Source organism: Archocentrus centrarchus, chromosome 21 (genome assembly GCF_007364275.1).
Source record: "Archocentrus centrarchus isolate MPI-CPG fArcCen1 chromosome 21, fArcCen1, whole genome shotgun sequence".
NCBI classification, from domain to species: Eukaryota; Metazoa; Chordata; class Actinopteri; order Cichliformes; family Cichlidae; genus Archocentrus; species Archocentrus centrarchus.
In genome coordinates this window covers 17,447,553-17,472,394 of record NC_044366.1, presented here as the reverse complement: position 1 = coordinate 17,472,394, position 24,842 = coordinate 17,447,553, and the positions used below count along the sequence as shown (strand labels likewise).

Below are 24,842 nucleotides of genomic sequence, written 5' to 3'. Positions count from 1 at the left end.
TGGACCCCCCCCCAAAAAAAGTGTCTGTTTGATAATAACAGTTTAAAAGTTTGGTAATCCGTTGCTTCAATCAACCTCCCTTTCAATTATTTAGCTACTTGGTATGAAGCATATTCTTATTTTTATAGTTAATGCCATATAAGCTAAATTCTGGTAGCTACCCACCAACCATCTGGTGTTAATAAGTGTTAGAAAGTTGGAAATGAACAGCTTTTGGTCTGTGTAAGTGGCCCAAACACAAAACCAGCTGGCATCCCACAAAATTGAACTGAATTGTCTACCAACCCTCTGTAAAAGGTGTCTTAATGTAAATTGGTAATGGAACAATTTAGTTGTTTAATGTAAAACAACTAAATTATGTTATTTGGACTGGATTATTCTTTATCGTACAGATTCTGGGATTATTAGATCTTGTCCTAGCCCTGGATTTTTGCACTGTATATATTGTGTTATATTTGTTGTTTGGTTGTGCTTCTGTGTATTTCTAGTTTCTCTTTCTTGTTTCATCTGCCTCTTGGTATTCTTCATGACTAAGTTTTAGTTGTTTGTCTTTACTGTGAAGGTTAGTTTTCCTCTTCTGCCTTCTTTTGCTTCCTGCTTTTCTTCCTTTTCCTACTTCCTAGTTTTTACTTATTATGTTGTACAGTGCTTTGTGACTTTATGTCTGTGAGAAACGCTCTATAAATAAACTTTACTCACTTACTTACCTATTCCCACCTGTGCCGAGTCGCCTGTGTGTGTCCACAGAGTCTTGTCTTCACTTTGTCAGAAATTTGTGCTCCGTATGTTCTCATAGTGTTCCTGTTTATTTTTTTAAATTCCTGTTTTGTTTTTACCAAAACTGCAGTTTGGCTCCAACTAAAAACTGCAGCCTTAAAACATTTATACAAAAGCAACGTTTTGACCTGTGTCGCCCTCTGGCAGTTTTTCCTCCACTTTCTTTTTTGTATCAGCCACTTGCTTTTGTTGTTGACCTTGCCTGCCTCTGTGTTCTGCATATGGGTTCTTAACCCTAACCCTTCAGGTAATCCTGACAGATCTACAGTAAAACATAAATTGAGACATTTGGTAACTGCATATTGCACCTGAAAGAAGCAATGGGAGGAGGTTGGGTGTTGTCTTTGTGTTACTGAGGCAAATGTGTCCCACGGCAGCCCCTTTTCACACAGGTATTTTCATTTATCACAGTCAAACTGCGTGCACTGCAGTTATATGCCGCCTTACCTTCATGATTAAGCTTACTGTATTCAACACACTCGCACATATTTGCAATCTTCATGTTTTTTTTATTGAACTATTCAAACAATTCTTGTCTGCCTCATAAGAGGACAAATGGCCTTTAATGTAATGCTTACCAGAAATGTACCAGAATAATTAACAAAATGCTTTAATAGGGAATACAGCATCTAGCCATATCTGATGCACACACATAATACTGTTATTGACATCTCACATACAGCTTGAGTGGAGAATGAATTTTAAAGTGTAAGTGAACGTCACATAACTATCCATTTGTGAGTTGTGGCATATCTTTGGAGGTGTAGCATTAAAAAGTAAACCCAGGTCGTCAGCATTTTGCTAATACTCATTACTGTTACCGTTATTGTATCTTGGGTGTAGAATAAATGTCCAACTACAAACAGCAAACATATTTATAAAAAAAATAAATAACATAGAATGACACAAACATAGGAGAAAACACACCCCCAGTATGCCAGACCACTGTATATTAGAGTAGCATGCTTACACCATAGAGTGAAAGGCTTTCATTCACTGGTTGAACAGAGAGTGGATTGTATCGATAAGAGTGCTTCGATATTTCACTGAGTGCAGTTTGATGCAAATATATAGATGAAGAGATTAAATTGTTGAAGGAAATTAGTAAAGAATCAAACAAAACTGCATTTAGCTAAATCTATCCAGAACTTCCTGACAGGCAATGTTGTTCATCATGTATCCACTACACACTATTCCTTTCTCTCTCTCTCTCACACACACACGCGCACAGATGAATGGATGTTGTCTGTAGGCTCCACTCTTGTGGTATCAGTGCTCGTCGGGATATGGGGCTCCCATCAGGTAGCCGTTGGTCCCGTGATTTTTGTTTGTCCCGTTGGTGGCGCTGGTGTGGTGCTTCTGATTTAGCGGGGGGCTGTCATCCTCATCAGAGCTGGACTCTATGTCGCTGCGATCGTCTTTAGACACCTGCAGAAAAGAAAGGGGCGGCTGGAGATTACATTTTTCTCATTAAAATTCTTATCTGTTTCATTATCTGAGGCAGCCGAGCATAAAAGTATTATAAATGGCTTCTGCATGCAAACCGGGAGCTGCCAATCAATATCAGACAAAAAAAAAAAAAGTTGCAGAAGCCATAAGATCTATTTGCAAACTTGAAATATGGAGACCTCTACTTTGATTGCTTGTTTAGTCTGTATAATGTCAAAAAAGATAGAAAAAAAACCCCAAAACACCATGGCTTCTGAGAGCCTGAGCCTGCGTTATCCTTCTAGCAGTCCAAAACACACAATTACCATGCTATTGAACAGGGGTGGGCAACATTATTTCTCAGATTGACACACTGATTTAGAGAAAGTAAGCAAATGGCTACAGACATGTGTCTGTGCTGAATTCCTGTCACAAAATGTTGATTTTTGTTTTGTCACCGTGGTGTACCCTGACAAAAAAACAACCTACTTTAACGCTGTGCAAGCTTTTATTTTAAAATACACTGCTCAAAAAAATTAAAGGAACACTTTTTAATCAGAGTATTGCAATTAAACTTCTGGGATATTGATCTGGTCGGTTAGGTAGCAGAGGGGGTTGTTAATCAGTTTCAGCTGCTTTGGTGTTAATGAAATTAACAACAGGTGCACTAGAGGGGCAACGATGAGACGATCCCTAAAGCAGGGATGGTTTTACAGGTGGAGAACACTGACCACAGCAAACTGTGATGCTGAGCGTCATGAAATCTTTTAGTTTTGTCTTTTAGATGGTCATTTCTGTGCCTATCAGATCTTGGCATGTGATATTAAAATGCACAAAGGAGAGATGTGTAGCCAGCAGTTAAGAGCTTTCATATGTATAAAGGCCATGCTGTCTTGGAATCGAGTTTAGTGGCAGTACATACTTATTACAGTTGTTTTCCTCAAGATATAACAACATAATCCTGCCTTTTTTCTTTTTTTTTTTCATTTTTAGGGGGTTGCTGAATTTTCCCTTTAGGCCAGAATTAGATGGTCTGCTGGCTGATCACATTTAAGACCCTTGGTTAAGTAAATGTTTGTCCTTTTTACCTGTTAAATCATTGTTTTACTAACAGATTATATGCCTTTCATTTTTTAATGATGAAGCAATATATTCATTAGCATCAGACATGGATATGGACATGAGGACAAGAATCTGCTTCCATCCACGGGGTCTGTGTCGAGACAGTGGCTGATTACAAATACTCACAATAAACTGTATTTCATTAAAAACACAGAGGCCCTCTACAAGAAGGGCCAAAGCTGCCTCTGTTTTCTGAGACCACTGAGGTCCTGTAACATCTGCCGAATGATGCTCAGGATGTTTTATGAGCTTCTGGTGACCAGCGCCATCCTCTATGAGGTGGTGTGCTGGGGCAGCGGACCGAGGCTAATAACACTGTGGGTGTTTTCAGAAAGGAGGATGCTGTCCAAGTTAGGCCAAATCCTGGATAATACTTTACATCCTCTCCATCTGGACAGCCACGGGAGCACGTTCAGCAAAAGACTCATTCAACCACAATGCACCACAGAACGCTACAAGAAATCATTCCTTCAAACTTTGTAACTCCTCCTTATGACACCTGGACTAGTTTTACTTGTAATATCTTATCTACACTATACACAGTAATGTTTTAATATGTCATTTAAATTCAGTATTCCACTTTGAGGGCCTTAGTTTTACTTATTATTTCATATAGAGTTTACATTTTGTCTTTCATATTTATTACGTGAGCATCATATTTGTTACGTGAGCATCTGTAGCAAAACAGTTACATCCTGGGATTAGTAAAGGATTCTGATTCTCCACAGACTAGCAGCGCAGCTACTTATAAAGTAGGTCTGTACAGCATGCAGTGCTGGCAAAATTAAGCTTCTGCCACAGGAGACTGCTAAGTTAAGTATTCCACCTTGGGGGTCCACCACGCTTGGGCGAAACTGCTTCTCAGTTAAGGCAGCTTGCATGTAAGTTCTTTACCACAGAGTAACAGAGAGTGCAGCACATTTTCAATTTAGTTCAAAAAGAACTTTCAGTCTACATTCATTAACTTGCACGAGAATTATTGTGGCGGCATTGGTGATCATAGTTGGTTACAGTGCTGAAATGTTTGTTTCTATGATTTTGGGATTGCTGATGATGTGCTCTCAAAGTGTAAAATAGTATTGTTTTCTCTGTTTTTAAAGGTATTTTATTATGTACATCAGGGTTAGGGAACCCCAGGCCTCGAGAGCCGGTGTCCTGCAGGTTTTAGATGTATCCCTGATCCAGCACACCTGACTCAAATGACTGAATTACCTCCTCAGTCTGCAGTCAAGTTCTCCAGAGTCCTGCTAATGACTTCTATATGTGATTCAGGTGTGCTGGATCAGGGACACATCTAAAACCTGCAGGACACCGGCTCTCGAGGCCTGGAGTTCCCTACCCCTGATGTACATGTTTTTACAATCGTGAAAAAGGACGTTTTCAGAAGGAATGTAAAAAAAGTCATGTAAAGTCCTGTAAAAAATTAAGTACACCTCACGATTCAACACTGCTTCATTACACTGAGAGTATTATATTTTAACAAAATGTCAAAATTATTACAGGACTACATTTAAAAGCTTAAAAAACTGTAACATGCACCTGTTTTGGCATGTAAAAGCTGATGCTAATTTTTAGTTTTGTCACTGGCGATAAAAGAAAGTGTTGGAAAAGTTAACTTTTTGATGTGAGAAACAAGGTGAGCAGCAAAGAAAATAATACAAAGGCCAAATCTGAAGGCTGGGATTCAAATAGCTGACCTTGCAATTTGTAAAGTGAGTGCTCAACAGCTAAACTGCTTCCATCTTTTGTTAGTCTCAGTTATCTCTACAGAATAGGGACAAAATGGCATAAAATTTACTCAAAAAGCTTAAAACCTGTGGACACGGTAAGCGAAATGTCCTTAAAAAGTGCAGAAGCAGAGTGTGAAAATCCAAGTACACCCTAACTGCTTCCATTAGAACTATGAGGGTAAGTAGCAGCCAGGTGCTGCTAATCCATTGCACTTGATTATTTGATCATCCGCAAGTGTGAGCATCTCCATAAAAGCAGAAGTTTTGTCAGTTTGCAGGTCTGGAGCGTTCAGGTGGGTTAAAATAATGCCAAAGTGGAAAAACATTAGCAATGATCTTAGGGAAGCAGCTGTTTCTACCCATTAATCTGGGAAGGGTTATAAGGCCATTTCAAAACAATTTGAAGCTCATCATTCTACAGTGAAAACGATTATTCACAAGTAGAAAACATTCAAGACAGTTGCCAATATTCCCAGGAGTGGACGTCCCAGCAAATTCACCCCAAGGTCAGACTGTGAAATGCTCAGAGAAACTGCAAAAAACCCAAGAATTAGATCTCAGACTCTACAAGCAGCAATTAGCTTGTTAAATGTTAAAGTACAGTAAACACTGAACAGCTATGGCTTGTTTGGAAGGGTTGCCAGGAGAATGCCTCTTCTCTCTAAAAAGAACATGGCAGCACAGCTCAGTTTTGCAAGGCTGCATCTGAACATACCACAAGACTTCTGGAACAATGTCCTTTGGACAGATGAGTTGAATGTGGAGATCTTTGGCCATAATGCACAGCACCACGTTTGGTGAAAACCAAAACACAGCATATCAACACAAGCACCTCATACCAACTGTCGAGCACTCTGGAGGAGGGGGGTGATAATCTGGGTTTGTTTTGCAGCCACAGGATCAAGACAGCTTGCAATCATTGAGTCAACCTCTGTATCAAAGGGTCAAACTTTATGCAGACAATTTATGGTGTGGATGGCACTATAGCAGCTTTATGTCTGAACTGAACAAAAGATCAGCATAAACTCACGAGCTCACAAAAAGTTTCAATATCAGTGCCTCCATGGTGATTACACAACTGCAGAGCTCTCAGACCCTGAGAGTAGACGGTAAGTTTCCCAGACGAGGTGCAAATTGGTTGAGGCTATTGGGTGTTAGGTCACCAGTTTAAGCTTTTCACGAGGATGGCTGAATCAAAAACCCTAATTGGACTGATTGTCTAGTGAACCCAAATGTCTGTCCAAAATTATGAGTGAATTCAACTTGTAGATATTCAGATATTTCACAGAAAGTGGCAAAAAGGTGCTACAGGAAAAGCCAGGGAGTATTCCACCATGGGAACTGTGACTAGCCTGTACGAAAGTAGAGTGGTAGGCTGACCAACAGACATATTAACCACATCAGCTGCTAGAAATGTGAGGTCAAACTAAACAATGTCACATCATTAAGCTGTCATATACTTACATGTAAAGGATTCCATTTTCCCACCTTGATGGTTGCAGGGTAGCAAAGAAAACAGGAAGAGAAAGTCAAAAATGGCCTCTGAGAACACTACACATTATTTATAGATGTACTAGCAGCACAGCACCCTAGATATTAAGGTAAGGATTTTGCAAAGGGACTTGAAAAAAAACAAGTGACTCACCTTTCCTTTGGAGATGGCTCTGCATGCTGTCTTCAATATGAGGTAGGACCAGAAGGAGTGGAACAGCTGCAGCAGGACCAGAAGCAGGTTGAAAACCCACCAGGACGGGTAGGGCCCTATAATCTCCCAACTCTCGAACAAAGTGGTATTTAAAATCCTTTCACAGCAACCGAGGGAGACAGAGAAAATTAACTTGACACAAAGATTTAAAGCACTGCCTCTTATTTGGGGAATTAGGGCGTGTCCTGAGGGGTAAGTACACAAAGCCAAAGAAAGAAGGCTCTGCTCCAACATACTGTTAAAATCCAGGTGTTCCATGAACAGACAAACAGAACATGAACAAACATCAGTGTGAGCATTTTATTTATAGTTCAATATACGTAGAGCAATAATTTGAAATTTAATTAAAGTTGGCACCGCGAGAAGAAAAAAAAAGCAGTGTGCTGCCTAACTTCACACGACACATGATCGAAATTTTAAAGGTCTAAATTTAACCCTGGAAAAATTCCTCCAGTCTGTGAATCATCCTCTAGATACTGAAGCCATGGCAACAGCTTTACAGTAATGACAACTTTACTACTGGTGTGGTGGGGGCTGACTAAAATGTAGCGTATAGGAGCATCATATTACAGCATGAATAAAAGACAAAGAACTGTGGGGTCCTGGCTAAAAGCTTTTGTTCTGAAAAAAGAAGAATCTCAAAGGATTTCTCCAGAATGGCCCTAATTATCTGTGACAAACTTGAATCTATAAACTCAAAACAGCATTTTTGTGCTGCACGAGAATTGATGGTATCTCAAAGAAAAGCAGACTTCTGCAGCTGCCTGACTGAAAAACTAACTGTCTCTCTTCACTTGGGAAAGGTGTGATAACGCTGTGGCTGCCGATGAGTGCAGAATGACTTCAGTGTACACTTTCAAGGACTAAAATTCGTGTATGCTCCGCAAATATCATAAAAAAAAAAAGACCAATAATAACTGACATTTGCAAGTTATTGAAGAAATTAATTTAAACTTGTAGAGAGTAATTAAATCTCTCAAACATTTAATGAATCTCCTCTTTTCTCTGTTACAGAAATTTGGGTAGATCAGCTCCACCTTATAATGGTGAATAAATGAAAGGTGAAAACCTAAAAAGCAGCGCCGCAAAACGATGAAAGCGCTTTTCAAGTAGAAACCCCTTTGATGTTTTTAACAATCCCATCAAACTCTAGACACAGTTTTCAATGATAAGCCAATAACCATAATGATCTGCTTTTCATTTGCTGATATGTTTGGCTTTCTTTGGGAGGTTAAAGCTGTGGTATCCATAGTAACTATTACTTAGCAACAAAAATTCAAAGAGATCTGTCTGAACTGCAAACTGTTGTGCAGAAAAGAAGAAGAAGAAGAAGAAAAAAAAAAGCCACTAAGATCTTCATGGCTAAATTTTCAGGGATGCACTGCCAAAACTCAGGAATCTTTTTTTTTAAATTGTGAGCACTCCACTGTATGCAATTGCAAAAAGCAAACACTACTGCACTGAAGGCTACCTTCAGAAGGATGCTAACTATGGTACACAACAAAGAAAGCAAATAACACTCACCAGATGGGGTAAACTCCCAGCCTGGAGCTTATGAAGAGAATAGCAAACATTGCAAACAGCAAGTTGCATAGTATCTGACATTTGGCGTAGTTAGCCATCTTGGCAGCCTGGGGAAAAAAATGAAAAAAAAAAAATAAAGAAAAAATACAAAAAGCTTATGTTTCCAGCTTGAATTACAATAACACATAGCATTAAAGTCTGTTAAATGTGTGTAGGTTACATCAATGGTGAACGGGTTGTGTGGGAGGTGAAGCCTGTTTAGCATGTAGTGTTGTCAGATTAGGGTACTGATGGGCAGATAAACATGAAGTCAAACAAAATCCTCATGTGCAAATGGTTTCCAAAAAACACACGACATCAGCCCATAGATATATGCAGCCACATACTCGGTGAAGCTCTCCCAACTCTTCACCGCAGCCACCATCAGCTCTTTCTTGTTGTGGGGTCTACTCAAGGCAGAGATCAGGTGACTGACGGAGCTATTCTGAATCCTGAAAATCTCTTTGGTTGTTTTCACTGTATGCGTGGGGCTGTTGTCTCGCAGAAGAAAGAAATGCCTTCAAATAGGTTTGGATGCGTGCACAATGCTCCTGTACACCTCTACAGTCATCCTTTTGGTTCTGTCAGCAGTCAAACTATTGAGTAATGCTGGTGTGCCAGTTCTGCTGGCAGATGTAAGCGAGCCATCACAGAAGCAGTACAGTGTTTTCTTTGTGCTGTAGACTGTTGCCTGCCCCACACTCCTCATTTAACAAGGAAACATGTACACGTATATCCAGGCGAGTGCTTACTTGCAGTTTTAAAGATTTTTTAAATCTTTGCTGTATCATGTTGCTATCATTAAGCTGCACAAAAGGCCACTTTTAAAGAATTTTTAAAGGACATTTAGCCTGCTGTGCCAACAGGTTCTAAGCTTTTCGAGTAAATTTCATGCCATTTTGTCCTTATCCTGTAGAGATAAAAGATGCATAGGTGGAAGCAGTTTAGCTGTTGAGCACTCACTTTACAAATTGCAAGGTCAGCTATTTGAATCCCAGCCTTTAAAGATTTGGTTTATGGAAAATTTTCTGCTTTTGCTGATCAACATGATTCTCACATCAAAAAGTTAACTTGTCCAACACTTTCTTTTATCACCAGTGACAAAACTGATGAGATTCCAATTATTGAACAAGCCAAAATAAGGTGCATGTTACAGTTTTTTTGGTTTTTAAGTGTAGTCCTGTAATAATTTTGCCATTTTACTAAAATACAATACTCACATTTGAATAAATCTACCAATTCTGCCAAGAAGAAGGATCAAATATTCAGCCAGAATTGTACCAGAAGCTTGTTGATGCCTACCAAAAGCATCTGGTTGAGGTGCAACTTGCTAAGAGACTTTTAACCAAATATTAGTGGGTGTACATGCATAATTTGAGCCTGTATGTATAATTTTGACCCTGTGTGGATTAAAGAAAATCCAAAATAAATTCAAACTTGTGCACCCAATTCTTGTATACTGTATAATCATTCGACCCTGGAAAAAGAACAATTCAAAGAAATCACTAAAAGCCCCAAATTACCATGATATTCATGAACATGATGAATACGTGTAAACTTTTGACCATAACTGTAGTTTTTCCTTTCTTTCTTTTTCCTTTTTAATTTAGTAGCCAGCTTTGTATTACAAATTGAATGTGTTCAGTCTAGACTATAATTAGCAATGCACTTTACATCTAGTATACACTAGATGGATAAAATATTGGGCCACACCTCTTGATCTTTAAATTCAGATGTTTTCAGTCCCATTGCCACAAGCATATAGCCATGCAGTCTGCCTTTATAAACATTCAAAAGTGTGGAACGTGGAAGTGTTTAGGAACAAAGCCACGAAGTGAACAACCACGTAAAGTTACAGAGCGGGGTTGCCCACTGCTGAGGTGCATGATGCGTAAAAGTTGCCGTCGCTTTGCTGACTCGATAACTGCAGAGTTCCAAACCTCCGCTGACCTTCACATCAGCATAAAAACTGTATGCATGGCATATGTTTCCACGGCTGAGCAGCTCCTGTAGGTGTAATGTGTAGGTGATCCAGTACTTTTGTTCATTTAGTATATACACAAAGTTTTATGACATGTTGTTCATACTATATAGATTGTGTTTGAGACACTCTACCCACACACCCATATATCCACAGTGTTTAATTCTCGCCCCGATCCTCACCTCTATCAGCACGTCGGCCGCGTCGTGAAGACACATGACCAGAGTTCCCACTCGTGCCATGTTGTTCACATAGGAGAATACAATCAGCGAGATTGTTGCCACATGGTGCAGGAACATGATCAGGAAATCCTGGGGACACAGCATCCAGGGAAATGTCATACAGCTACAGAAAGAACTTTTGAAAATGTCACTGCATGCTGCATATACGTATTACAATTTACACAAACAAAAATAGCAAATACACCCCCAGTGCCAAAGCATTTAACAACACTTGTAGTGTGTGTTTTTATTTAAGGATATATTCACACATCCTACTGTCTCAGATGCAGCTGTGTCTCAAAAAAGGGAATTTCCCACTAAGAAATCTTCCCTTTTAGTGTAGTTTAGTGCTGATGAAGCTGGGCCCTGTGTGCTCTCTCTTTTAAAGAAGATGTGGAGGAACTCTCAGCTTCTTTACCTTCCTTAAACATAATAGGGCCTGAGTGTGAAAATATTTAAGTCTTATATTACAAATTTTATAGTTCAAAGTGAGCTAAAAGCCATGTTCCTCCAGTACAATTACTACTGTAGCTAAATAACTAATGATATTTGCATGAGCCATTAGTTTTCCTAGCTTTGAATAGAGATCCAGATGACTAAGGATGGAGCAGGTTAGCTACTGAATCATCAGAGGATGTCAGCTCAAAGCAACCAGAACCAGTCCAAAATGGCAAGTGAATGAGGATAGAAGATGAGCAGGAAGAGAAATGATGCAAGACAGAGAGTGAAAGCAAGGCAAGAGTGTGCAGGGGGGACATACTGAAATTGGCAGGGGATGCAGAGGACCTCCTCAGCGTAGTGCTGTGCATGAAAAAACTGAAAGGAGAAACAAAAACAGACAACATGCCAACAGTCAACAAAGAGATGACAGAGTGAAGGCATACACAGCATGGCATCATGAGGGCTGCTGCTGCTGCTGCTGTGAGTGCAGTGAGTACAGTGTGTTTGAATTGAGGGCAGAGCTGGGGATGGAGTGGAGACAGGAGTAAGATCATGGCTGGAAGGCATGCAAATTGATAATCAATGAACCAAAAATGTGGCCATTTTCATTTAAAAAAAAAAAGATGAAGTGGGATGAGGACGGTTGAATGTTTCCATGATCTAATACTGACTTTCAGTTTATACAAACATAAACCAAGTTGGTCCTTTAAAAGAATACACATTAGAGAATAAATGGATTATTTGCATTCATCATTTTTCTTCATTTTCTGTCTTTACGATGATTGATGCTGAGTTCAAATAATGTCAACATATATTCAATTAATTCCTATAAGCCCAAACCTAAACCCTCTATTTCAGACAGTTTTTTTTTTTCTACTACTGGATCTGTATGATGTCACAGAGGAGTTATCCTTCATATGGTCATTTCAGACACACAGCTGCATGGAGCAAACCTGCATATGAGTGCTAGCCAATCAGAAGAAAGAAACAAAGTTGGCTTAACGGGAAGGTGGCCCCAGAGAGATAAGAGCTAATATGCCTTATTTCAGACAATGGGTGAACTGAGGGGGTGCAGTATGGCCCCGCAGAAGATAAATACAGATTACTTTGAACAGCAAACATTAAACTCAACTCTAGTCGAGTCCAAGTATAAAAATATGGAGCTGGAAATAAGCATAGGCCCACTTTAATAGACCTGATTCATTGTGAAAGTTGATATTACATTCAGCTGGTAAACAGAAGACACAGAAGAGACACTTACTAAAAATACTTGTGATATGATGTGTGTTGATGTGAATTAGTATGAACTGAACATAAAACCTTTCTCAATAAAAGCACTGGGACTGCAGAGATCTCAGAGCAGTATAGTGAAGCATATCAAAGCAGTTTCCAGCCAGTTCTAGGATTTAACTAAAAACTTGCTCCTACTAGTTGGAAGAAGACTTAATTTTATTCTTATTATAAGATTAATGTTTTCTGTGTTTTTGTGGACAATGCCTAAATAAATGACACTAATAAAAGAAAAGATTGCATTTTTCCTTCTTTAGTAAACACACTTTTCCTGATTTGATAAAACATGGCTACGACATCATTTTCTCATTTATGCATAAACAAGAAAGTTTATAAAATATTTGATTTAATTCAATAGAATAATTGTTTGAGAAGAGTTTGAGAGAGCCTAAATTACCTTAAGTAATTTATATATATATATATATATATATATATATATATATAAATTCACATTAGTTTCTCTCCTTTCTCTCCTCTCCCACAGACAGAGTGAACAGAGTCCACTGCAATAGAATAAGTCAACCTCAATAGTAAAAGAAAAAAAAAAGACCTGTTTTCCTGTTTGCAGATAAGCAAAATATATAGTCTATTTTTCTGTAAAACAGTGTTATCAATAATATACAGATGTTTAAGTAATTTATTGCAACACTGGCAGAAAAAAGATTCCTTTTAAACTATTGTCTTGACTGCAAATAGGTGCACAGATCTCAGTTATTGTTGATAAAAACATTTCTTCTGCTGTGACAAGTCAGAATGCCTGCTGTGAAATAACTCAATTACACTGCTATTCCCACCAGGATAAATGTATGCCTGATATAATTATTCGTATCAAAAAGACTTCACCTGAAACACATCAAGAGAAATTATTTTGCCAAATGTGGAGGATTCTGTGGCACATTATACACTCACTGGTCACTTTGTTAGGTACACCTGTTCAGCCTCTCATTAATGCAAATATCTAATCAGCTAATCACATGGTAGCAACTCAATGCATTTAAGCATGCCTTTGAGCACAGAAACTGCTAATCTACTGGGATTTTCCCACACATCCATCTCTAGGGTTTACAGAGAATGGTCCAAAAAAACCCAGAAAATATCCAGCGAGTATCATTTCTCTGGGTGAAAATGCTTTGTTGAGGCCAGAAGTCTGGGGAGAATGGCCAGACTGCTTCAAGTTGATAGGAAGGCAACAGTAACTCAAATAATCGCTGGTTACAACCAAGGTATGCAGAAGGGCATCTCTCAACATGTAACGTGTTGAACCTTTAAGCAGATGACGTACAGCAGCTGTTATGTCAGTATGGAAAATCTCTGAGAAATGTTTCCCGCACCTTGTTAAATCTATGCCATGAAGAATTAAGGCAGTACCAACAGCAAAGGCGGTCCAACCCAGCAGTAGGAAGGTGTACCTAACAAAGTTCCCAGTGAGTCTAAGTTCAGTCATTTGCTGAATGGATTAAGAAAAATAAACTTTCCACAGTAGCTAGGGAAAGTGAGAGGAAAGTTTCTGTAAACTTTCTGAATGTTGGAATAAAAAGGTCTTGGTGTTAATGTTTTGTTATTTCATACATCAGTGATGATACAATCAGGCAGTTTTTACGAGCAAACAGACTAAACATCAATCAGAAAAGGATTAGGTCACTTTCTCTGTGATATCTACAACGGCATAAACATAACAGGTTTTTCTGAATTCAAAACAAGTAAGTAACTAAATATGTCCTGTTTTTCCCTTCTAACAAACAACTAATGATTTGTGTTATTGAACATGCATGATGTGTGATTTGGTGCGACTTGTACTCATTCTTACCTTCCTCCTGATGTCTGTGAATTGGGAAAATAGCAACGATAGATAGAAAGAGAGCTCCAGTATATAGTAATAATGGATGTCCACAGTCAGTGGCTGCATAAACACACAAAGCAACAGAGTTAAACTAAATATTTGATAGGTAGTAAATCCAGGAATGCTGTACCATGACCACAAAGGATGGGTAAACATTGCAGTGTAAATGTTTACCTGGTAAGGGTAGTTGTACCAGCACTCTTTAGTGTTCCACAACCATGGAGTCTACAGGAGATGAAAACAGTACGATTAAACCTTAAACAAATAAAATCAGATTATGATAGAAGTCATTCTTTGGTTTGTATAAAACTCAATAAATGCTACATTGCAGTGTATGTTCTGCTCATAAATGAATACCATGGGACAAAAATCCAGAGTAATGACGTAAGGATGAAAAGAGTAATGGTAGCTGAGATGCTAAAAAAGAAGTGTTATAAGCAAATAGTGACCCATCGCTGTGGCTGAGTTTACGTCTCCTGCACTTCTCTCCAGACCTGCTCTATTAATAAATCCCGCAGAGGCTGGAGCCTGCAGCAGCGGCTGCCAGGGGCTTAACTATTTTCACAAAGTGCTTCGTCATGCAACTTGTGTCTGTGAGAGATTTTTTCCCTGCTCTTTCTCCGCCACTGCTGTGATTGTGTTAATTTACGTATTTTCATGAATATATGTATGAACTCTATTAAACCGTCTCAGCCGCGTATTTCAGTCAAATTTGCTTAACTGGCTCGTTACCATAAATTTATAAACTGTAAAAAGTGCAGCTTATTGATGTCACTCCTCAGTGACACTGGTGCCTGCTGGAATTCAAAACTTTTTAAGCAGGGAGTGCAGTTTTAACTGGAAGTACTGGGAAGCTCTGATCACCTGGATTCCCTAAACTACACACAGGAGGCTCAGGGCACTGCATACATGGTCATTAAAAATAGCTTTTAAAAGAATATGAAAAATGTTCACTATGAATGTAGAGCTATTATTATGATTCTTAGTTAGGAGCTGTTTAAGTTAATGTTCTTAAAAACTACGAGCAAAGATAGACAAGTCACTGCAGTAACACATAAGAAAACTGACTTAGACGGCATCTTTATCCCTCCCCTTTCCTTTTTTATCTTTAGAAAATTAGTTACTGATGCTTGAATATAGTTTCATTATATACCTCCATACTTCAAGTACTTTAGAAAATAACTTCAAGCCTCAGACCTATACTAAATTCAGCTCATGTAAGAGCAAAGTGATGTAAATGTATATGTAAGTAAAACTTGCCTTTTTAAGGAAACGCACTCCATAGGTAAATATGTATAGGTAGAATGTAAATCTCCACCTGAAACAAATAAAAACATCATGAATAGAGGCATATGCAACCTGTTGTTTATTCACAAAAATTTGATTGCTTTATGATCTTGACCTTTTCTTTTGGAAATGGACCAGGGCATCACTGACAGTCTGAGGAGCTCAGTGATATGGTTAATATCGATGCATTTTAGATGGATCTAGCAGCACTAGTATGAAGGATCCTATAGCTCTGCAGTGCGCAGGTATTTGCAGTTCTTTATATTTATCTGCTTGTCTTTTCCACATTGATTTCGGTTTTCACCAGAATCCAAACAAACATCAATCCTATCATTTTGAGACCATTTTGTGGAGAACAATGACCTGCATCACAAAATGTTTTCCAAAATCTGAATTAATATCACTTGTGCTGTATGTTATTTATCTTTTTTAAGCCCTTTGCGCAACACACTGTGGCATACAATGTGGCTGCTATGCCTGTAATTAGGAACTTGAAGTGGCGTAAGGTCTTCTTACTAAACTCTGCAGTCTAGAGCAAATCAATAAAAATGGGACGGCAGTGACGTCCGTGGTGAGGTCCGGGACGTCACTGAATGGACTCACTCTGTCCATTCCCAACCTTTCTCTGCTTTATGTAACCCAGAACATAAATTACAGTAACCACAGCTACACAGTGATGGGGAAAGTGATCACGAGGTCTGACTCAGAGCTTACAAGAAGGAAACTACTTCAGCTGACATGTCGGTGATCAAAGATGTGCTTATAAAATATATCCTACTTATACCAGTCACCAACTGCGAGGACTGATTTCTGCACAACTGTGGAAGTCATATTAGACCAATGCGTCTCCAAATGGAGACAAATTAATCCACAAGGAACAACAGTGATGGCTTCATTAATGAATATATAACCTGAGAGCAAAACAGTTTAGATCCCAGAGGTCCAAGTTCTGTGGGCTTAAGGTGCAAAAGATGCATCGCTGTGTTTATAGATATAAGCTCTTTTGAATATGGCTTCACAGTTTCATGAACTGAACCAGAGGACGAAAGCAGAGCTTGGCTTCTATGACACAGAAGTAAATGTCCACTGATGCCTGTGACGGATTTTGTGGAGCCTATCGTGTGAAACAAGCATTTGCATCCTCTAAAGGTTGCGCGGCGTGGCCGCTTCAGCAATGACCTCAGATCAAACACATTTTGACAGCTGCAGGCCCTGAAACCCCCACGAACGCACACGTTACATAAACACTCAAAAAAGAGAACAAGGTAAATCTGTGCACCGCAGCCGGTCCTTTTGTGTGGATGTGAGCCGTTACTCTTAATGACTACTGGAGGAACTGTTACCGCATTGACGTGCTGCTTGTGGAAGCAATCATTAGCTGCTTTTTTGTGTCTGATCAACAGTATTGTAAAATCAAATCAACTGGACGAGTCTACCTGGAACACAGTAAAGACTGTTGCATGGCAACTGGTTGATGAAGCCCGCGAGAGTCTTTTTTCAAGTGCTACTGAATCATTGCTATATATGTACAATCACAATGACTCACAAATGTTTCCTTTGAATAGTCCTTTCTGTTTTTTTTCTGCAGCCAGGCACGACTGGGGTTTTGTCATTATGAGTTATACTTTTTCAAATTGATGATGACAGTTGAGCAAACTGGCGCTTTTTAAATGTAATTATGTAAGAGCCACTGTCTGTTTGGTGCACTCGATGGAAAAGCAACTAGCCAATTATATTTTTAACTAAACAACGCTGTATATGAGCTGTGGTTAATAGAATTAGTTTTATGAGTAATGAAACATACAAACTGTAGTTTATTATATGACACACCAAGAATATGCTTAGGTAATGCTCTGATAAAAACCACACTGTTTTTATAAATGCTCAATCAGATATTAATAAACTATTTATTATGCATGAATAAATTTAGAGGGCTCCAGTAATCACTGCGAGACCAAATGTACCTGTTTAGGCAGGACACTGCTTGAGGGAGGCAATAATTGCGGGGGGTGGGGGACTTTAATTTGATTAAAAAGTCAGTAATGAGGCTACTTTTATTCTGAAGGTAGCACCTAGTGTTGGAATAAAATCATAAGAAGCAGATCACACTGGCTCATTTAAGCTACCTTTGTCACTTCTCCAGGTGGGAAGTCTGAGGACCAGCTGGCTGCAATTGTTTGCATTCATACTGCTCAACATAACAATTAGGCACGAATCTCCAGCTTTATCAAAATTCACCAGTCAGAAAGCCTCGTCCCCTCATTGCAGTTCAATCAGCAGTAACAGCTCGGATACTCTTCAGGTAGTAATAGCTGTCCCGCCTACCTTTGTGCATTTGTCTACTTTGGTTTAATTACATGGACATGATTTTAAATTACTGAACTGAAAAAGCTCGTTAAGCATCAGTTAGTTTTAATGTGGTGCAGGAACACGGCGAGCAGTCTGAGGCATAACGGGTGCAGCCGTCTTCTCTGAAGAGCACATGTAAATGGCCCATCGCTCAGCTGCCCTGAAAGCATCTGCTGAGCACAATCATAGTTATTATTTGTCAGCTTGGAGTCTGGCAAACTGCGTCTGAAATGTATGAGACTCGCACACCTACGTGCTGTTAGAGGAAAAGCAGTAATGAGGATGCTGGTAGTGTCAGCTGCTAATAATGATATGTTTTTGGAGAGTTTAAATGCATCATTTCAATTTGGATAATCTGCTGCAGGTTTTCTTTTTTTAATCCTATTAAAAGTTAGGAAAATTACATTTTGAGATACAAGTGGCATTTTTTTAGATGTAACATTGACACAGACTTACATTTGATTCTGTTGCTCTTATTACTCTGATTTATTTATTTAGTCTTTAATCTCATTTTGACATTGATCTTGATTTAGTATGCTTTCCCTTTTATTCATTTATTTGTAGTTATATTTGTGTGATCATTATGCTTTGTATTCCTCTCTTACTCCTGATTTTAACATATTAGGTCAATTCCAAATGTTTTTGAAGTATTAGATGAAGCACGTGCAGTGGTTTACATATTCCCCCAACAATGCAAAGAGCCACTGTTTTGATTCCAGGAGGAGACACAAATCCCTTTGGGGTTGTGTCAGTCTGGGGTAAAAACTCAGCCAAATCAAACATGCAGAAATTCCTGCTGTGGCGACCTCTTGTGAATGAGGGAGCAGCCAAAAGTACCTTTAGATGAGGCATAATCACAAAGACCACCCATCTGAAAATTAACTGAAAACTCTGTATAGAAAAGATGGACGTACTGTAACTTCTGGGTCAACAACTTCAAATGCGGGCGCCTGGGTGGCTTAGTGGCGAAGCCAGCGACCGCATACACATGCCGCGTTGCAGCGCGGACGGCGCGGGTTTGCATCCCGGCCTGTTGCCAATTTGCCCGCGTGTCTTCTCCTGTATCTTTCCCCCATTTTCTGTCTCTCTCCACTGTCGATAAAAGCCGCTGTGGCCAAAAATGCAAAAAAAACCCCCAACTTCAAATGCCTTAAACCTACATTCCTTCCAATGGCCAGAAGGGCAGCAACTCCTTTATATGCAAGAAGAAGTGTATAGAAGTCTGCAGTAAAACTCTGCTATCGTCAACTATGATCTCATAAATCTCATATTAAGCAGTGTACCCTTTAGGGTGGGCATCCTTTGTGATTGGCAGGTTGCTGCCATATAAGCGTGCAGTGTCCTTTGGTTTCACAGTAAGCTCCACCCCTTACTCGGCACATCTGGTTTCAGTGACCAAAATGTTCCGCTCAGTGTTTCAAGACAGGACGTCATTGACCAGTGGCTGACTCACAGTGGCTACGTCCATCTTTATGCAGTTTATGTTCAAACTTAAATGGATATTCTAACATTTTCTAACTCAGATTTATTTGATTCCTTGTGGAGAGACAGACGAGACAATCAGTTTCTCTCTAAATTAAATATCCACTTGTAGATACATTTTAATACCTAGTTTTAATACTTTTATAACTGGCATTCATTATAGTATCATTAACACTTAAATATATATCTGAAAGAAACTGAAGACTTAGACACTGTAAGACTTCCTTTGCAGAAACTGCATTTTTTAAGTTAAAGACACGGCTGTCTGGAGCTGCCTGGAAACGGAGTTGGATTTGAAAACTTTCTCGACAATATTTCTGTGCATGAAATCATTGTACAAATGTTCATGTCGTTTGCTTATACATACACATTCTGCTTTTGGAACTTTCAATGTGTTTTTTTGTTTTATTTGTACTTGTCCTTGCCAAAAAAGAAGAAAAGAGAATATTTAAATGCAAAATTTTTAATTGAATTTGCAAGAGCAGGGCTGTCTTTTTCTCCTGTTTTCACGTTTGTGATATAGAAAGTAAAAAAACAACAACTTGGATTTAGTAACAATCCAGTTTAGTATGCATCAAATTTTAAGGGACACCTGAGATAGATAATATAAGATTAAAATAACATCATTATTTAATAACATTAAGTCTAGTCCCAGAAATACCCCGTCACCGTCTTTAAAACAAAGAAAAAAAGTGTGAATAGAATTCTTTTGCTTATGATAATTTCTTTGTTCTCAGTGAAAGTAGAGATGAAGAGAGGATGGAGGGAGATGAGATCAGACAACTGGAGCTGTTGAGGACATCAAAGCGAGCTCCTGCCTGAGCCTGTAATGACCAAGAACTGAAAAGAAGAAGGGCTCTACTATACAAGTACACTGCAAAATCTTCATTTATAGTGAAGCCTCGGACTCTGAGTGGGTTTTCATTTGTTTCTGGATTTTGTTCTTTTCCATAAGAACAAAATTGATGCAGGTTTGCTGCTAAAGAAAATTCTACATTTGCACTTGACTGGTTGACTTTTTTTTTTTTTTTTTTTTTGCAGTGTATTTGGGTAGCAATCGCTGGGACACAATGTCCATGCGGAGTCTTCATTATTTTCAGACCAAATGTGTCTGCTACATGCTCCCAGTTTGTATAATGAAAAGAACAGAATCCAAATCAGCCATCATGACAACTGAGAGACAAAGAATCCTATCAGTCTGCAACAGCTGTGCACGAGGGCCTAATTAGAGCACAATCACTGCTAGAAGGACTGAAGCCAGCCCATTCGGAGGACAGTACTCTGGGCAACTGAGACTCACAACCTGGACAAACTATTGCTAAGACCGATGCTGTCTGCTATCAATTATGCTGATGGCAGACAACAGCTTAGGCATGGGTGTTGCTTGAATGGAATGAATGCCAGCAAAGCATGTACAAAAAAGCCCTTAGATATTTCAGAGAGGCACAAATCCAATTTCTTGTTTTATTTATTTTTTTCCCCCAGATTTTTCTCTGCGCTTGTAACAAGAGTCCAGTGTTTTAATCAGCCAACAGTGGTCCCCTGAGTGAACAGCGCCCTCAGGCAGATCAGAAGATGCGCGGCTCCCCGCGTTTCAAACTGCCAGATTTGCTCTACCGGTGTCAGACATGACTCCGCTCTGACAGCGACACTCGCTTGTTGGCCTTTAACATCACACTTCAAGTAACTACAATTTCCCTGATGGCAAATGCTTTACTGCAGATTAGCCAGTTCTCTATTACAGATTGAGTGGGTTTGCTGGTTCGCACTGGGACTATTACCCAACAGCAGCACCAGCATTTATGTTGCAATCTTCATAAGCCATGTAAGACACAGCACTGACTAAGTAAAACTGAAGCAGCCCTCCTATTAGCTTTTAAAGGACCACACCAGGATTTCTGCTTCAATTTGAATGCAGAGCTGAAATAAGTGATAGCTGACTATCAGTTGAAGACGAGAGAGGAATTTAATGTAATATCTCGTCTTTGTCCAGCGTTTCTCCTGCGCATACCTGAGCTTAATTTAACATCAAGATCAATTCAACCCCTGAGAAATAGCCTCCCCCTCATCTTAGTGGGATCCCAATTTAAGATCTTAAAATACTCTTTTTTTTTTCTCTCTCTCTCATTGTTCTAGTCTTGATTTATTTGAAATAATTAGCCCTTGAGATGACGGTAGAATCCAAAAGAAAGGCTGATTGGCTTAAAACTTGCACAACATCAGGAGTTTGTCTCAGTGATTAAATTCAAGTTTGAACTCTGCAGATTTTGTCTCCTTTCTTTTGTTATGTTTCTCCTGTTATTCTCAAATCAGACAGGATGATTTTGTCCTAGACTGAGTTAATATTTCGCTTCTTAGCTCTCCTCAGTATTCCTTTCTTAAATGTGACACTTTGCTGACTGAAATCCATAAACTATATATTTTTAGTTTTGGGGGTTGATGGTCAGAGAAAACCAGCAACATGAAAATTGTAATGGGCATTTTTCAATATAGCCCTAAAATTTCCCCTTACATGCCTGCTTCCATTTCCCTAATTTGTTTTTATGAATATATGCAGCCACACGATTTACCTTCAGCTCCACACAGTATGAAAATGAGCTTGATTTATAAAGTCATTAACCATGCCTGCTTTTACTACTGTCACAGATGTGTTGTTGAGGTGTGGTAAAACAGCGCAGCTAATTCAGATTACTACTTAAGCACCAGTGCACAAACGTAGATGTTTGTATATGAAGAGAAACACGGCGTGCAGCTAAGTGAGCAATGTATTAAATGCAGTTTGTCTTACATGCTCTCACAGAATCTGGCGAGAATGCTGGGCTTCTCCTGGTTGCGTCGTTGTCTAAACCAGCGCTGGATGGTCCGCACGTCCCAGTCGAGCTGCTTGGACAGGCCCTCCAGCCTCTTCTCATCTGGGTGCTGGTGAGAAAATTTAAACACCCCATAAGTTAGATGTAGGCCAGTTATTAAGTTATAACTCAATGATAATAATAATAAAAAAAACTAACAAACAGAAAAACGTGGACAACCTTGGTTATAGCAGTGAAGACCTTCTCCAGGATGGCATTGGGTTGTGCTTTTTGGGGCCCGTTGGCTTGGATCTTCAGGCCCATGGCACATGGTCTCGCAATAAACCTGCAAAACAGATCATGGCACCATTTACATAATAAAACAAACACAGCACCTTTTCTTTGATTGTCTAAATTGAGAATTCAGCAGGTGCTGAATAATAGTTGCTTGCACCTGGACATGCACACTTGCTTGTTCCCAATTCTTCCTGAACATAACGATGTTTTGACCACAAATGGTCTGACACAGGCAGCCAAAAATATATGCGCTGAACTGCTGAAGTGCAGTATCCATGTAGATGAGGAAAGAGTAAATGATACCACAGTGTGGCTCGTTTGCCAAGATGTGGTGAGGAAGTACACAAGAATTCACAGTCAGCTGCTGAAGTTAACACGTGGCTGTCTGCATGAACAATAAAAAAAAAAAACCCTTACACAGACATACAGTATTTCACGACCAGCACGTTAAATATCAGGGCTTCCATCTCAGATCATTTGAATTTTGTTCCATATTGCGCATAAGAGGGTTTGGTGTGGCAATAAATATAAGGCCTCACTTAGTACTTTCTAAAGAGACTCGTGATAAGCATTGCTGTGACCTGACCATCGTGGCTTAACTGTCACAAATATGATGATGCAACATGCAGAATATCACAACTGGAGCAGTGAAAAAAACAAACAAAAAAAAAACCGATAAGATCGGTTAAAGTCGGTTCTTAGCACGATGCTTTGCAGAAATGATGGTTTGGGCTGAGAGAACGGTGGCTGGATTCGCCAGGTATGGTAACTTGGCCGCACAGTGTGCGTGTGTGTGTTTGTGTGCACAGACAGAAGCACCAAATGCAGACAGCTCGTAACGCTGCGGGCCTGCAGAAAGAAAGATGATCACCCTGGCGATTTGTGGGCTAACCAGACAAGATGCCATTGTTTAGGCAACAGACTGGCACACATGGACAGCGGGGTGTGCTGCGTCGTTCGCCGGAATATTTCGACAATAACACACCGTATCACAGCCACCTGGATTAACGCATGTGCGCGTAGACCCACCTTTCGAAAACCAGTCGTATCATAAAGATGCAGAATGCTAAAGGACAAGCCAGATAGAGATCCTCGGCTTGCGGAAACGTTGCCTCATCTGTGTTTTTTAAGTCAGCCCAGGTTACATTGTGAGGGAGCCAGAACCTCTCATTCCAAAACCACGCCAGAATACCGGCCATCTCCCTGCAGCAGACACTGTGACCGGGTCGAAAGAGAAATGATAGCCCGCTGTATTTCGAAGGTCTCTCAGATGCGATCTGACGGCACAGTCCCTGCTGCTGCTGATGAGATATCCGTGTGCGATCGCCGTCCGTCCGTTTCCCCTCAGCTATTCCAGTGCAGGGAAGTAGACTCAATCAGCTCCTCTGCAACTGATTGGTGCGCTGACATGTCATGCAAAACAGTCAGCGCACATGCCGGGGCCGTACTACAAGGTACAATCAAGGTAAAACACAGGAGTAACACTCAACCTAACACAGTAGAGCTGATTCCCCTTTATTAAAAGATGGAATGACGTTTGTTTTATTTATACCCATGTTTTACAAACCTGATGCTTTTATTGTTGCAGAATCCTGCAGTAACCTGCCAACCAGGTGAGGACTCACCTTTAGATACAATATTACTGCCGAAATCAAACTGATCTTTAATGACTTTTAGAAAAACAGAGAAATTAAAGCGTAATAAATATAGCAAGAGTGGAGCATGCTCCACCGTTTAAGGCTCTGCTTGGCAAACTCTGCCACCTACTGACAGATTTGAGGTAGTAAACGGACTCTGTAAATATATCTATATATTTTCCTATAGTGTTGCGAATAATAATAATAATAATAATAATAATAATAATAATAATAATAATGACTAACATTATTTTAATGACAGTAAACCGAGCACCTATTGAATGTTTATATATATTTTAGGGTGTTTTTGAAGTGTCGTAATGAAATGAATACAAAAAGAATCTCATTATAACACAATATAATAAAACAAAACCATAAAGGTTTAAAGCTAACTCAAGTCAAAAGCCTATATAAAACAAATTCATGTTCCTCACCTCTTGTCTCAAATTGTGCTAATTGATGTAAGCTGGCATATGCAACATTCATACAGGTAACAGATTAAAAGAAAAATTAACATATCTTAGAACAGCTTTGTATTGCTTTGGAGTGAGAAGTGGATCAACACTGTGCCACCAAAGTGTCCCCACAGCATGAAAGAGCCACAAGATCCCCTCTGGGGTCAGGGGTTCAAGCTTCTCCTTAAATGTGTCACCTGTTTGGTTTCAATTTTATTTAATTCACCACAGCATTCATCTATAGGCACTTTATTCTATAAGTTAAATAATATTACCTGTCTGTATATTCTGCAGTGGTACTTTTTTTTTATGTTTTATATTTGTTGAATTCCTGTAATAAGATTAAATAATGCTTAAATGCTATTCAGTACTCAGTACTATATATTTTCTCTATCTTTCTGACATATGTAAATTAAATCTCTAGTCTAACAGTAAACAATTCATATAC

The 24,842-nt window shown here is 39.3% G+C and overlaps 1 protein-coding gene across 2 annotated transcripts; it reads right to left on the bottom strand.

Moving 5' to 3' along the window:
• Positions 1-1,275: 1,275 nt before the first annotated feature.
• Positions 1,276-23,653, bottom strand: cers6 (ceramide synthase 6). 2 transcript variants are annotated; one of them, XM_030758953.1, is made up of 11 exons: positions 23,332-23,653; positions 22,246-22,351; positions 22,005-22,135; positions 15,359-15,416; positions 14,273-14,323; positions 14,066-14,158; positions 10,489-10,617; positions 8,287-8,393; positions 6,703-6,859; positions 6,522-6,545; positions 1,276-2,205 (listed from the first exon to the last, which is right to left on the bottom strand). In XM_030758953.1, the coding sequence occupies exons 1-11, from the start codon at positions 23,499-23,501 to the stop codon at positions 2,047-2,049; spliced, it is 1,185 nt and encodes a 394-aa protein (XP_030614813.1). In that variant the 5' UTR covers positions 23,502-23,653; the 3' UTR covers positions 1,276-2,046. The 2 variants fall into 2 exon arrangements, with proteins under 2 accessions (XP_030614813.1, XP_030614814.1); XM_030758954.1 differs by lacking the exon at positions 6,522-6,545.
• Positions 23,654-24,842: the final 1,189 nt, after the last annotated feature.

Excerpts from the sequence above, each read along its gene's own strand:
- cers6 (XM_030758953.1), bottom strand. The coding sequence starts at position 23,501 with ATGGCCGGTATTCTGGCGTGGTTTTGGAATGAGAGGTTCTGGCTCCCT. Across the intron at positions 22,352-23,331 it reads ATACGACTGGTTTTCGAAAG|GTTTATTGCGAGACCATGTG; the intron begins GTGGGTCTACGC and ends TCTGTTTTGCAG. Across the intron at positions 22,136-22,245 it reads TCTTCACTGCTATAACCAAG|CACCCAGATGAGAAGAGGCT; the intron begins GTTGTCCACGTT and ends TTTTCTCACCAG.